Source organism: Castor canadensis, chromosome 7 (assembly GCF_047511655.1).
Source record: "Castor canadensis chromosome 7, mCasCan1.hap1v2, whole genome shotgun sequence".
NCBI lineage: Eukaryota > Metazoa > Chordata > Mammalia > Rodentia > Castoridae > Castor > Castor canadensis.
In genome coordinates this window covers 76,847,636-76,862,248 of record NC_133392.1, presented here as the reverse complement: position 1 = coordinate 76,862,248, position 14,613 = coordinate 76,847,636, and the positions used below count along the sequence as shown (strand labels likewise).

The window sequence follows — 14,613 nt, the reverse complement described above, 5'->3', positions numbered from 1 at the left end:
AACGTTTCTGATTTTAAATATATATATATATATATATATATATATATATATATATATATATATATATATATATAACTAATTCAGCATTTTAAATACTAGTGATCCAGCATTTAAAACACACACACACACACACACACACACACATTATTCTGGAATATCAGAATGTCAGAAACAGAGGCTATAGTTCCAGAAAAAGAGCAGCTCAGCTCAGGATATTCTGCAGCCAGAGAACTTTCTGGGCTGTGAAAACAGCCTTCCTCCATGCTTTCTTGCTGACTTGGGAACAAGGGGACCATTTGGAAGGGAGGTTGTCATTTGAGCTAGTGTCCTCCCAGAATTCATGTCCACCAGCACCTATCAATGTGGTCTTATTTGGAGGCAGTGTTTGCAGATACAACTCACTAAAATGGAGTCCTCATGAGAGGGCAGAGGACACAGACGCACAGAGGTGGGGTCTCTGAGCCAAGGAATGCTAAGGGCTGCCAGGAGCCACCAGAAGTTGGGAAAGGCAAGGAAAGATGCCCCCCTCCCCCGACCCCGACCCCAGAGACTTCAAGGAAAGCATGGCCCTGCTGACAGCGTGACTACAGATTTCTAGCCTCCAGAGCTCTGAGAAAGTTTCTTTTTTATGGAGTTTGTTGTAGCAACCCCAGATACCGCGGTGGAGTTGAGAACAGCCCTGCCCATGACAACTGCCCTTTGTGCTAGGGCCCACCTAGGTTGACCTTGGGAATCTGGACCACACTATCAGGGGCTGAAACCCAGAGGACCTGGCTCCTCTTCCTGCTTTCCACCCCTAGTGGGCCCCTGCCCAACACCTCTGTCATGCTGTGTCATTCTCAGCCTGCAGCACCATTCTGGGGACGTCTGTTGTTCCAGGTGTCCCATGGTCAAGTAAGAAGAAATGTAGTCCAAGAGATCTGGGCAGTACCCTCTGCTTCCTGGCTGTGTGCACTGCCTTGGAAGGTGACCTCATCTCCTGGAGCCTCATTAGATAGTGACAATAATAACTTTTGAAAGTCCTCAGATATAGCAGTGCCTGGCACATAGCAGGTGCTCAGTAAACATGAGAACTCCCTGTCTTAGTCTGTTTTCCGTTGTTATCACAAAGGGCCCGAGACCTGGTAACTTATAAAGACTAGAGGCTGATTTGGCTCATGCTTCTGGAGGCTGCAGTCCATGAGTGCACCAGCATCTGCTTGGCCCCTTCTTGCTGCAACCATAACATGGCAGGGGTATCACGTGGCAAGACAGAGCAAGCTCCATCTCTCTTCCTCTCCTTATAACACCACTCATGCCATGCTGGGGGCACTGCACTCACGGCTCCGTCTAATTTTAACTACTTCCCAATGGCCTCACCTCCAAACACTCTTAATGAAATCAGAGTTTTGCGCCCAAAGCCCAAAATCCTGAGATTCCATATGCCAGGTCCAGCCCCTCGCCCCTAAACACCAAACAAAGAGGCATGATGAAGACAGAGAAAGGAGGTTTATTACACGGGAAGGGGCAGAGTAAGCACTCAGCTCATCTTCAGCCATCTTCCGGGTACAGACATAAGTACACAAAAGAACTGGGGGCAGGGGACAAAGGTCTGCATAGTTAAATAGTCCCAGTCACAGGTGTGTTCTGGTTGACTATTATCCCAGTCCAAGGGTTCCCAGAGGGGTTCTGGAGAAGATGATATCACTGTCATCACTTGAGGGGAGCCATCTGGTTCCCATGAGCTGCTTGCCCCTGCTCCAGGGTGCAGCCTCATCATTACAGGTAATTGTCTTCATTGGAGGGGTGGTCTGTCCTGCAAGCCTCCACTGTTCCTTATGGGAAGTTTTAGTCCCTTGTCATACAGATGTGATCAGATCTGTCCTTTCTGGAATCCAAGGTGATCGCAAAGTCATTGCAAAGAGAATGGCTTAGAGCAAAGGCAGATACAAAATGGATGCAGGGGTGCCATGCTTCTCCTGTTTTTGTTAATTCATGGGCCCAAGTAAGGAGTCAGTGCTTTCAGCAAAAGCAGTTTAAGCACCTCTTACATTGACATGAATTTACAGATTAAGTTTCCAGTGTATGAATGTTTGAGGGAAGCATTCAAACCCCGCCACTCCTGTTGTCCCAGGAAGGCCTGCAGAACCAGGCCTTTGGTGAGGAGCTGGGGGCTGAGCTGGGACCTCTGGGGCCAGGGGGATGATGTGCATTGAGTGAGCCTGGATGGGGAGGCAGAGCCATGCATTCTCATCACATGGACACAGCCCAGGGCCCAGAAGAGAGCCCCAGGACAGGAGGCTCTGGTCTGTGGTTTCCCATGTCTGGCACAGAGTGGCACTCCACAAACGGCAGTGGCAGGAAGAATGTGGAGAAACAAACAACTGTCACCCCTGGGATGTGTCAGCCTGTAAGAACCAGGGGTCTGTGCTGAAGGAATGTGGAGACCACAGGGGGCCTTTCTTTTCTTGCACTGAGAAAAGCTGATCTTTGTCCTGTGAAGGGTCACTTAAGTGGCCCTCTTGGATATGCAAATGCAAGACTAGTCAACAACGAGGATCCAGGATTAGCGTATAAGAGGAGCTTTCGTAGCTATAGGTGGTAGTTTGCTTTTTTATTTTTGAGTGCTTTGGCGAGGATTGTGCCCCTCTTCGGTGCTGAGAAGAGAAACCATCAGCTGAGAGTTGAGGAGAAATTTGTGGACTGATTTGCACAAAAAGCCCACATTTTCTGGAATTTATGAGATATACATCATGTTTTCATGCTTTTGGGGACAAGAAATGAATACTGCCTGCACCCCAGGATCCAGGTACACATTGAACAAAGGATCTGGCAAAGCCCTCTGGCTTTGTTCTAATCTATGTGATTCTGTCTCTCTTTTTTTTTTTGTCAGTGCTGGGGACCAAACCGAGGCCTTAATGCATGCTAGATAAGCGCTCTACCACTGAACTACACCCCGAGTCCTTGTCTCATTTTTTAAAATCCTGGTCAAGACCCGCAGAACTGATTGTATGATTCCATAAGGGCTTGGATTCTGTAGCCTGAAAAGTGATTCCTGGGGCTTGGTGCTCAGGAGGTCTGTTAGGTGGACCGAGGCTGAAGGATGAGGCTCTGGAGACAGGCCTTAAGAGTGGAATGAGGTCAGTGTGCTGAGTACCTGGTGGGTGAGAAATGGTGAACTCAGCAGTCCAGTACTAGAACTGGGTCTAATCTGACTATGTGGCACAATTCACCTCTGGAAATAGCATGTGGGGGGACATTAGGAAGTCAGGGCTGGAGAGATTTGGCAGTCCTGTCCCACCTCCAATGAGAGGGGGGCCTCTGTGGTGTCCAGCAGTCCATCTCCATAGCACCATCTTCCACTATTAATGGAAATGGTGCAGTCTCTGATCAGAAGATTTCCAAAATCTTTGTGGTCCGTGTGGAAGAATCCATGGCAGGAGACCAGGGTGTAAAGGGAGTTTATTAAGATTTATGGAGGGGAATTACAAAAAGGGACATAGTGGGACCAGATGGAAGCCAGGAGTATGGGCTTCTTCTTCAGGTGCCTTTAAAACTTATGCTAACCTAGGAGAAGGGAGGAACCAGGTGATTCCCATCCAATAATCCATGAGTGGGGAGGGGCACCCTAGGCCAGATGAGGGTGGTTTGAGGTGTCCTTGAGGTAGGGTGTGGATAACCTACATGCCTTTGCAATTGAAAAGAGGGTTCAGAGAAAGAGAATGTTCAATCTGAAATACAATAATAAGTCATATTTCCTAAGAAAACTTTCCCTAATTCTAGCCTTGCCTCAACCTCACTGCCCACCCAATGCCCTCTTGGGAGGGACCCACTCCATGCCCATTCCTGACACCAGTATCTAGTAGAGAATCTTCCAGACTGAGGGGAATGCTAAGGCATTCTCAGAAGGCAGGACACACCTTGAGGAGTTGCAGTTTCCACGGCAAGAGCCTAGGATTGGGGACTTTACCCACTTGCATCTATGCTTTGGACACACAGCCAAGGACAGCTTCTACTAGCCAGCCAGCTGGGCATCAGAAGGAGCTGGACTTGGCCTAGACAGGAGAGGCTGGACCGCTGTCCTGAGCCTTTTTCCTCCCGCTGCTAGGTGGCAGCAGCGAGCGCCTTGCGCTACCCCAGCCGCAGCCCCGAACCCCCCTCCCGCCCCCCCACCCCCCAGCCCTCCCCGTGCAGGTCCGCTCAGAAAGGAGAGGGCACTGGGCACTGCCCATATGCCAACCTCTTTTGTCAGCGTCACGGTCAATGCTCACAACCCTCGGGACCTCCAGCACTGTGCATCGTCCAGGTGAGGAACTGCTGCTCTTTCAAAAAGTGAGATTCGATTGGGACCGCTTTGATGTCAGATCTGTCATGGTAGGGTGGTCTCAGAGCACATGTTTGAGCCCCAGATGGCCCGACGGCCCATGACCCGAGGCAGCTGAATCCTTTCCTTTTCCACGTGCACCCGGGGCCTCTACCTCCCAGCTACTGCACCCCGCCCCCCGCCCCCACACGCACCGTGTCCGCTGCGGGCTCTCTGGGCCCTCTTGTCTCTCTGACAGCAAGAGCAGAGGACGGCACTAGATCCTGGAGGGATCCCGGGTTCCTCCGTGAGCCCATGGGCGCCCTCGCCCCTTTCATGATCACCTATGGGTGTGGTGACCTGAGCTACTGGGGTCTCTCTCCTGTTCCAGCAGCATCAGACATCTTTTTAATGTGTTCAGTGTCCTTCTCTGAATGGATGAGGGACACCAGTCTCAGAGTTGTCACATCAGTGATACGTAGTGTAGGTAGGCACCCTTCCAGTGGGCTGGCACAGGGCAGAGACTCCTACAGTCACCTAGGCCCCTCCGACAGCCTCAGCAGCAACAGGAGCACTTAGTAATCCTGTCTACAGTTCTGGGCCCCAGCTAAACTGCCCAGTTCACATAAGGGTCCCATCTTCAGAGGCGTGGGGGTGCTGGGTGACTTGAAAGGTCCCCAGGAATCATTGCTATAACACCATTAGGGTGTTGTCTGTAAACAGAATGCTGAGCTGAGGGTCACATGCATTAACAGAGATGACGATCACCCGGGGAGCCAGACACGTCAGTTCAAATTCTGTCTCTTCTGTCTTCCTTACTAGCCGTTGGATCCCCACAAGTCACTTAATTCCTTAGTGCCTCAGTTTCCCCATCTGTAAAATGGGGAAGACTGGAGAGTTCGTGTGGGAATTAATGAGCACACATATGTAGAATGCTCAGAATGGTGCTTGGCATACAGTAGGTACTCAATAAGTGTTACTCATGTATGCCCAGGTATCTCAGACCACTTCCCACCAGTTTAGTGTGCAGAGAAGCCCAGTGCCTCCAGATCCACATGGAAGTGGCCGGCCTGCATCTGTCCACAGCAGGGAGAAAAAGCCCTCTGAGCTATGACCAGCCTGCTCTTTCCCAGGCTGCATTTGTCCTGGGGGTGGGGGAGGAAGGAAAGAAAGAAAGAGCAGGTGGGGGTAGGGGTGAGGGTGAGACTTGGGAATAGGACAATGGGCTTTGTAAAAATCCCTCTCTGGGCAGTCTGGCCAAGTGCAATGGCTTCAGGCCACATGAACAGCAAGAAAAATGTAGCTCAGGAATTTCTCTCCAACGATTCCCCTTGTCTTTCTCTGTGGGAATTTGGAGCTGCAGACACATTCCTTCTCCAACCAGCATCCACTGCAGCTGAAGGCCCCCTGGCTTGAGCTGAGAAACCTGGCTGGCCAGGCACCTCCAGCACCTCGCCACATGCCCCCTCCCCAGGAGTGGGCATTGCAAATGTGTCAGGGAATGAGCTCCAGTGGGCAGACCTCACAGCCTCTTGTCAGGGGTCCCACCAGCACACCCGTCCCTCTGCAGAGCCAAACAGCCCAGACAGTTTTCACAGCTGCATTTGTCCTCTCTGTCACCCAGCAGTGGAGACTGGACATCTTGGACAGAATTCCTAACATCTTGGAGATGGGAATTTACTTGTTTTTCTAAGCCAAGTACTTCCCAACTTAAGAGGAAACAATTTCCCAAATGCCCCAAAATTCTTTTCAAACACTGTAAATTCTAGTCACAGGCCAAATCTGGTTTGCCACCTGTTTTTGTACATAAAGTTTTATTGGAACACAGCCACATCATTCATTTATGCAGCATCAATGTCTGATTTCGTGCTGCCTGGGCAGATGTGAATTGCTATGGAGGCTGTAGGAGCTGCAAAGCTGAAATACATTTAGTATCTGCCCCTTAGAAAAAGCTTATTAACTCCTGGTTGTACTACATTTGGGCACTAAATTGTAGTTAAATAGGAGTGAGAAGTTCTGATGTGGGCTGGGGGTGGAGCTCAGTGGCAGAGGACTTGCCTAGCACAGGCAAGGCCCTGGTTAAATCCCCAGCACAGCGCTGGAAAGTGGGGTTGTTCTCATGAGCTATTGCCTAGCAGGGTAACTATAGATAACAACCATGTAGCGTAAACTTCAAACAGATAAAAGGTTTTGAAAGTTTTCACCATAAAGAAATGATCACATTTTAGCTGGGTCCAGTGGCTCAATCCTGTAATCCTAGCTACTCAGGAGACAGAGATCAGGGGGATCGTGGTTCAAAGCCAGCCCAGGCAAATGGTTTGTGAGACTCTATCTTGAAAAACCCCATCACAAAAATGGGCTGGTGGAGTGGCTTGAGGTGTAGACCCTGACTTTGAGCCCCAGTACTGCCAAAAAAAAAAAAAGAGAGATGATATTGTTTTGAAGAAATAAATGTTTAACTTGAGCTGGGTATGGTGGCACAGGCCTGTGATTGCAGCACTTTGGAAGCTTAATTTGAGACCAGCCTGTACAATATTGGCAACACCCTGTCTCAAAGAAAAGTTTAATTTGACTTAAACATTATACAAATTGCTCACTGAGACATATGGGAACTGAGTAACGTGTATAATTTTTATGTAGCCATTAAAAATAAAAAAATTTAAAGTGAAAAGAAAAAGACTAGCTGGGCAGGGTAGCGCCAGCCTGTAATCCTAGCTACTTGGGAGGCAGAGATATTGGGAGGATCATGGTTCAAAGCCAGCCTGGGCAAAAATTTTGTGAGACCCCCTGCTTCCCAACCAAAGTCTGGGCATGATGGTGCATGTCTGTCATCCTAGCTATGCTGGGAAGCACAGATAGAGGGACTGTAGTCCAGGCCAAACAGGCATAAAGTGAGAACCTATCTTAAAAATAATCAGTATAAAAAGGGCTGGTGGAGTGGATCAAGTGGTGTAGCACCCGTCTAGCAAGCGTGAGGCCCTAAGTTCAAAGGCCAGTACTGCCAAAAAGAAGACTATTTTTTTATTATTTACTTATATTCCTGTCATTCCCCAAAGGATTTAAAATTGCTTCTAATGAGAATACTCAATAAAATAATGATAACACAATAGTAACAACAACAACAAAAACCTAAGAACCTAAGAATTGTCAAATAAAAGTTGAAAAGCAAAATCAGGAACCAAAACACAAATGTGAAGACTATTAGTATCTTCATAGTTGCCAAACACAAACTTTAAAATTTCCTTGAGCTTCCTGGAAGCCAAAGAAATAAGAGAAATGAGAATTAAGTCTTGTTAGGAGAAAGGAAAAAGCATACTAGTTCTGTGTGCTAGCTTTTTCTAGCCCACAGCTATATGGGGCTTGCTTCAAAAAAAGTGTGCCTACTTTCCCCAGAGTCATACTTCATTAAAAACAAAAAAGAAACCAGAACAACTAATGTGCAAAACTGCATGCTGTTATAAGGGGTAATACGGTGGGAGGGGTTCTACCTATTTAACCTGTTTAACCAAATATTTAGCTAGATATCTAAGTGCAAATCAGCTGGCATTTACTGTGATAAGAGTACACAAAACATTTGAGACAGGATATAAGAGGTCTCCTTTCTGCTTATCGTTATTGAGAATATATTTGTTCCAGAGCAAAACTGGAGTTGACTGAGGCTAGCTCCCAACTTGTCACTATGCCACCTTGCAGAGCCAAGCACATAGTACTAGGGCCTCAAGAAATGCTTGATGTGGGATGGATCAGCAATCTCACGAAAAGTGAGGAGGTTGTGTCAATACATAGAGGCCCTTCCAGTTCCAGAATGTGAGTCAGTGGGGTGTATTCACACTGAGTGGTAGCCAAACTTTTTTTTTTTCCTTGGCAGCACTGGGGTTTGAACTCAGTAAGATGCTCTTACTGCTTGAGCCACTCTGTCAGCCCATAGCCAAACTCTTGACACAGGTGAGGACCATGATGGGAACAGGCCTAGGGAGACCCTCCCACCAAGAGGCAGGCGACAGTGGCTGGTGATTGAGGAGGTGGCCTGTGACTCTGCCACCCGCCAGCCTGGGGGTTATCTTGAGAGCTTGTGCTGCCTGGACAGGTCTCAGTATTCTCACCTATAGAATGGGCATGAGCACCTAGCATACTGCAGGGCTGTTGGAAAATGAAACAACATAATAATGCTAGCGAGGCGTTAGCATCCACAGAACGTATGATTGTTACTCAACAAGTTGTCTCTAGGCGTCACCATTAGTCCCATCATCTAGAAGCCACTCTGCTAGGCATCAGGGCTGGCACAATTCAAAAGCTGAGCGATGAGCCACACCAAGCTTTCCTTCCAGATGCTTCCAGTACTCCTTGGGAATTGTCTTTTGTTTGTTTGTTTTTGCAATACTGGGGTTTGAATTCCAGGCCTCCTGCATTTGAACCACACCCCCAAGCCCTTTTTGCTTTAGTTTGTTTTTCGGATAGGGTCTTGTGTTTCTTGCCTGGGGCTTAGCTTTGGATTGAGGACCTTCTACCTCCACTTCCTGAGGATCTGGGATTACAGATGTACACATCATGCCTGGTAGGTTGTCATTTTTAGTCAAAAGTCTCCACTACAGACATATGTGCCTCAGACCCTCTGAGCATCTAATTCATCAGCAGGCATTGTCCTCTTGCCCTGCAAAATATTTGTCATAGTCTTTGAGAACACAGGATGGGCTGGGTACCAACCTGAACTCACCCACTAATTAGCCTCATACAAATTACTTTGCTTCTCTGCTCAGTGTCCTCCTGAGGACATTAAACTGGAAATAATGACAAGGCGAATGCTTAGGGCTGCTCTGAATTCTAAGTGAATATGCACTTGTCAAGTTCTTCACTGGCATGTTGTCAGGGCTGGGCAGTTATGGCCACGAGCACCACATGTATGACTGTTTTAGTGTCATGCTGTGTATAACAAACTAGCCCAAAGCCCGGCAGTTTATTTGCTTGATGTTCTGTAGTGTGGGCATGGCTGCATGGAGACAGCTTTTATTTGCTCTACTTGGCATGGCCCAGAGGATCCTGTTCCAGGTGGCCTCACTCACAGGGCCGGAAGTCAGTCCTACACATGGCCTGTCCTGATCACTTGATTAAGCACCCTGCAACACAGTGGATTTAGGATGGTCACACTGTTCACAGGGGTAACTTTACCTGAAGATGCAAGCAGATGCTGCCAAGTCTTCTTAGGACGCAGGCCCAGAACTGGCCTAGAGTCACCTCTGCCACCTTCTGTGGGTGAAAGTAAGTCATAAGCCACCCCAGATCCAAAGTGTTAGGTGTGAGAACTGGGAAGGGTGGTTGGCTGGGGCCACCTCCACTGTGTCCTCTGATCTGCTGTGTCTTGAGCCCTGCATCTCTCACCTGACTGTGACTTTGCTTCTTAGCCGTCTCCCTGCTCTGGTCTCCCCATTCTGGTCCTGGCTGTACTTTGGCCACCAGGCTGTCAGTGAGAATCACAGATCCATTATATTCCCACTTAGAGGCCATGCCGAGGCACCTCCCAGAAGACCTGCTGCCCACTGCAGGACCCATCCCACACCAGCTCCTAAAGGGCTGACTCCTCCTTCACAGAGCTTTCCTTCCCCCACTCAGCAGACTGGGTCTCTGTGTCCCCCAGGGCACTTCCGAGTGCTCCCCAGAGCTCGGTCTGTGCTGCTTTCTTCAGGTGTTTCACTTTGTTCAGTCAGCTTTTGCACATGGAGTAAGGAAGGAGGGAAAGAGATAAATAGCCCCCCAGAACTACACCTGTGGCTGAGGTGGTATTGTTAACAGCAAAAGGTATCTCCAGGCCTGGTGCGGTGGTTCACGCCTGTATTCCTAGCTACTCAGGAGGCAGAGATCAGGAGGATCGCAGTTCGAAACCAGCCCAGACAAATAGTTCACGAGACTCTTGAAAATACCCAACATAAAAAGGCTGGTGGAGGTGTAGGACCTGAGTTCAAGCCCCAGTACCACAAAAAAAAAAAAAAAAGTATCTCCAGAAGATCTCAGTCCTTTGCTCTGAAGCAGAAGAATCCAAGCAGAACACGTGGGTATAATTGGAGTTTATTAAAAGTTAGGGAAATACAGATGGAAGCCAGGAAGCAGAGAAAGCATGTTTTTCTTCTCCAGGTGCTTTTAAAACTTATGCTAACCTATGGGAAGGGAGAAACCAGGTGATTCCCAGCCAATAATTAACAAGTGGGGCAGTGCATGGGTGGTTCCCGGGGCCAGGTGAGGATGGTCCTAGCCATCTGTGGGCAACCTACACATACATACAATATTAAGTCATATATTTTTTTCTGAGGCCCGAATTTTCCCTAATTCTAGCCTGCCTCAGTATGTCCCCATTTTATCCTGCTTCCAACCTGGCCAGGTCTGAGCTCACATCCTGAGATGGTGCACGTGAGGCAGCCCTGGATGTTCTGAGGAGGGAGTGGCAATCTGGACTCCTGCCACAGGGCTATGAGCAGCTCGAGGTTCTTAATGCCGTGGGTTATATCTAGAACCAGGGGCTCAGGCCCCACAGCTGTCATCCTCCAGAGCTTGCTGTGCTCACTGGATCACCTCCCTTCCCTGCCACTGCCATTCTAGCTGAGCTGCCCTTTGCCCTGTGCTGTGTAAGAGGTTGGATACCCTGGGAGCTTCCACCTCCCGCTTCTGGAGTAGGGCAGGCAGTTTGAGCTCAGCTGAGCTTTGCAGTCTGGATGATCCTCATGTTTTGGTTCCTTTCAAAATCGTCTGGGGTCACGATCAATTTGGAGAGGCAGAGCTATGTTCAGGGAATTTGATTTTTAGAGCAAATTCCATGCTCAGCTTGTGCTTTTCCAAAACTGAACCAAATCTGGGAAATACCATCTATTCATCCAGCCATCCAGCTGTTCATCTATCCAATCATTCACCCATGATACCACCTATTCATCAGTTCACCTCTCCATAAACAATCCACCTATCTACCATCCATCCATCAACTCACCTATCCACACATTCACCCATCCCTCCCTAGCCACACATCCATACGTCCTCCATCCATCTGACCATCTGTCTTGGCTTTGCCTCTTGTCTCCTCATTGACTGGGGAAGTTCTCTTCACCTTCCTGAACTTGACTTTCTTCCTCTGTAAGCTGAATCTAAATGGGCAGATGCCTCATGGTGTTGTCCTGTGGTTAGCTGGAATGATAGCATTTGTGAATTGCTTGGCACATGGTGGGAAACAACAGAGTGAATCTTACTTTCCTTTCCCCTTGAGGAAGAGACACAACAGGAAAACTATATACATTACAAAAAAAGACAATGTGTAATCAGGAATTAAAGTGTGTGAAACCACAGGCAGAAATACTGGGAGCTCTTGCCTTCCTATTTGTCTGCCGAACTGCCCTAGGAGTTGATATTTAAAGCCACATTGAAAAGTCGAGTATCCCAAAATATATTTGAACGGTTCAATAGGGACGCTGACCCTCTATAATAGGCTCATTTGAAAGATCTTGCTTTGCCACTTCCTCCTAGAAAGATAAACAAGCGGCCCACAATGGCCGTTGTGATGTTTTCTTTTAAATCTTGCTTCCCAAATGTAGAACTTGGCCGTTAGACAACCCCCCCCCCCGCCCCCGGCCCCAGATGCGCTCCCTGAATACTGGGAGCTCCAGCCTGGAATTCATGGGGCCTCATTAAGCCCGCTGTGACTAAGTGATCTTGCCGGGTGCTAAAACTGTTTAAAATGACTGGGCAGCAACCAAAGTCAGGTCTCCCGGTGTTTTTCTCAGTTACTCTCTCCGTAGCCCCGCCTACATGTCACGAAGGGAAAACATCTTTCTTTCCGGACCTGCGGCAGGACAGCCCAGGGTCTCCCCGAAGCCCCGCTCGCGTCTTTCTGGGGAGTAGTTAAGGGAGAGGGAGGCAGCCATGTGCCGCGCTGCTGTTAATCTCCCCTTTGAATGAAGACTAACTCCTGGGAAAACCTCCTCCCGGCTGGAAGTCAGTAGGGTCCTCCCCCCTCCGCTGAGCTCTTCAGCCCGCAGCCTCGGCCTTACAGCCGGCCCCGCCGCGCGGGCCTCCCGGACCGCCTCGCTCCTCCGGCTGGGATGGGGCGGGGGGAAGGGAGAAAGTCCCAGGGGAGTCAAGGACAGCGCCCCGCGCCGGGACGAGGAGCAGGTCCAGACTGGAGGGGCAAGAGAGACACTCGCTTTAAGAACCCCGCGGGCCGGGGGTAGGGAGTGGGGCGCCCCCAATGTAGCCCCGTGGCAGAGCGCATGCGCGGGCCCTGCGTTCCAGCTCCAGCACTGCACAAATGCAAACAAAAGAAGAGGAGAAGTGTTGGAGGCGAGGCTCAAGTGGCAGAGCTTAGTGAGACCAAGGTCCCGAGTTCAAACCTCGGTGCCGCCAAAAAAAAAAAGCATAATTTCTCTCATTTGTTTACTTACACAATAATACATGAATATGCTTTTACGAAATGAGGCCACTATAAGACAATGAGGCCATGTTGCCCCACTCTTGTCTTCTACCCTCTCCTCCAGAAGAAGCCACTCCTGATTTCCTGTCCTCCCCCTCCATATTTCTAGGCCCAAGTGCCTAGAAAATGGATGCGATGGTAATATCTTGGGTGTGGTATTTTTTTCCCTTTGGTGGTACTGGGGTTTTCAAACCCCTCAGGACCTTGAGCTTGTTAGGCAGCTGCTCTAACACTTCAGCCACACTCCAGCCCCTTGTGGGGTGTGTTTTATGTGAGAGCCTAGTCCATAAATGTAAAGGCTGAGCCCTAGCTCCTCCTTTTATATCTGCTTCCATTTTTTGAAAATAGCCATATTTGACCATTCTTTTACTCAAGAAGGCTTTGGTGGTTCCAGTGTTTTGTACCTAAAACAAAGCTGCAATGAATAGCCCTATATAGTTTTCCTGGGCCCTTGGGCATGCATTTCTGGAGTTGCTGGGTGCTAGGGTAGGTTTGTTTGTTTGTTTGTTTTGTGGTACTGGGACTTCAACTCAAGACCTACACCTCCAGCCATTCCACCAGCCCTTTTTTGTGATGAGTTTTTTTCCACAAACTATTTGCCTGGGCTGGGTTCAAACTGCGATCTTCCTGATCTCTGCATCCTTAGTAGCTAAGATTACAGGCGTGAGCCACCAGCACCCGGCAGTTAGTTGCATTTTTACTTTTAATAACTAGCACCAGCGTTACCTTCCAAAGTGATTACACCAAACACACCCTCTGGTAAAAGTAACCCTCTGCCCAGATCCTCAGGCCACTTGGGGCTGGTAGTTCACAGCTGCAAAGCACTTAGCAACGTGTGTGTGTGTGTGTGTGTGTGTGTGTGTGTGTGTATATGTATATACATTTAATAATGTAATATATATACATTTAATCCTCACAATGACCCAGTGAAGCAGTTTTTGTTACTCTCTCCGTTTTCTAGATGGGGAAACTAACCACTTCTATCAAATGCAGAGTTTAACCATTACTATCAAGTCTTTAATTTGTGTTAAGTGACTTTTCAGGTAAGGAAACAATCTTGGGGAACTGACTTATCTAAAGTCACACGGTCCATCTAGATTTAGGGGTCACCTGAGCAAACTCTTTTCCTGCTTTTGGCACACAGCTCAGGTAGTCCTGGACTACGTCCCATCCCCGCCCCCCCAAGTCACCCATTAGGTGACTGTTTCTCAGAGGATGCTGGAGGAAGGGGAGGCGCCGCCCTTGCACAGCGAGGCACCTCTTGGTCTCAGGCTGAGCAGAGGCCCTGCCAGCGTGACTCCCAGCCCTGGGTCAGTTCCTGGGTGGAGGAGGGAGACCGCGACGGCGGCGGCACGCGCAGCGCCCCCTGGTGGCGGCCGTGCGAGAGCGGCTCGGCGCCCCGGGAGAGTAACGGGCCGTGGGGAGGGCGCCGCGAGGGCAGGGAGCCGACGCGGGGCCGCCCCGGCGCGAGGAGATAAAAGCGCGCTGGCGGCGCGATCTGAGCGTTCTCCTATTGATTAGCAGGGTCTGTCTCGAGGTCGGGGTGCCCGCGGCGCGGGACCGCGGCGGAGCGCGAGGGCCCGGGAGCGGCGGCCCCGCGCGCACCCCGCGCCGAACTGGGCACTGCCCGTGCGCCGGCTTTGGCCGTGCCGCCCCAGGGGGTGCCGGTGGGCGGCGGGGACGCGGGCTGCTGCCATGGGGCTGTGCTGCTGCAAGGACTGGAGAGGACACCTGCGAGCGCCCAAAGGTAACTCTCGGCGCGCACGTGCACGGCGTCTCAAGAGCGCTGCGCCCCACTCCCTCCAGCCGCCGCTGGGGCTGCCACCTTCGCCTCGGGGACTTGCCCCTGCTTCCCAAGGCCGTCCACACCTGTCTCAACTGTTTTAAG

The 14,613-nt window shown here is 49.8% G+C and overlaps 1 protein-coding gene across 8 annotated transcripts in view; it reads left to right on the top strand.

Moving 5' to 3' along the window:
- Window positions 1–14,613, top strand: part of Arhgap22 (Rho GTPase activating protein 22) — a 186,524-nt gene that overhangs the window by 100,401 nt on the left and 71,510 nt on the right. For 2 of the 8 annotated variants that reach the window (XM_074079378.1, XM_074079377.1), the window contains exon 1: window positions 14,345–14,472. The exons of the other annotated variants lie outside the window; for them this stretch is intronic. In XM_074079378.1, coding sequence (XP_073935479.1) covers window positions 14,421–14,472 — 52 coding nt within the window. In that variant the 5' untranslated portion in view covers window positions 14,345–14,420. Of the gene's footprint in view, window positions 1–14,344; window positions 14,473–14,613 lie in introns of those variants that run through there. 8 annotated transcript variants of the gene reach the window in all.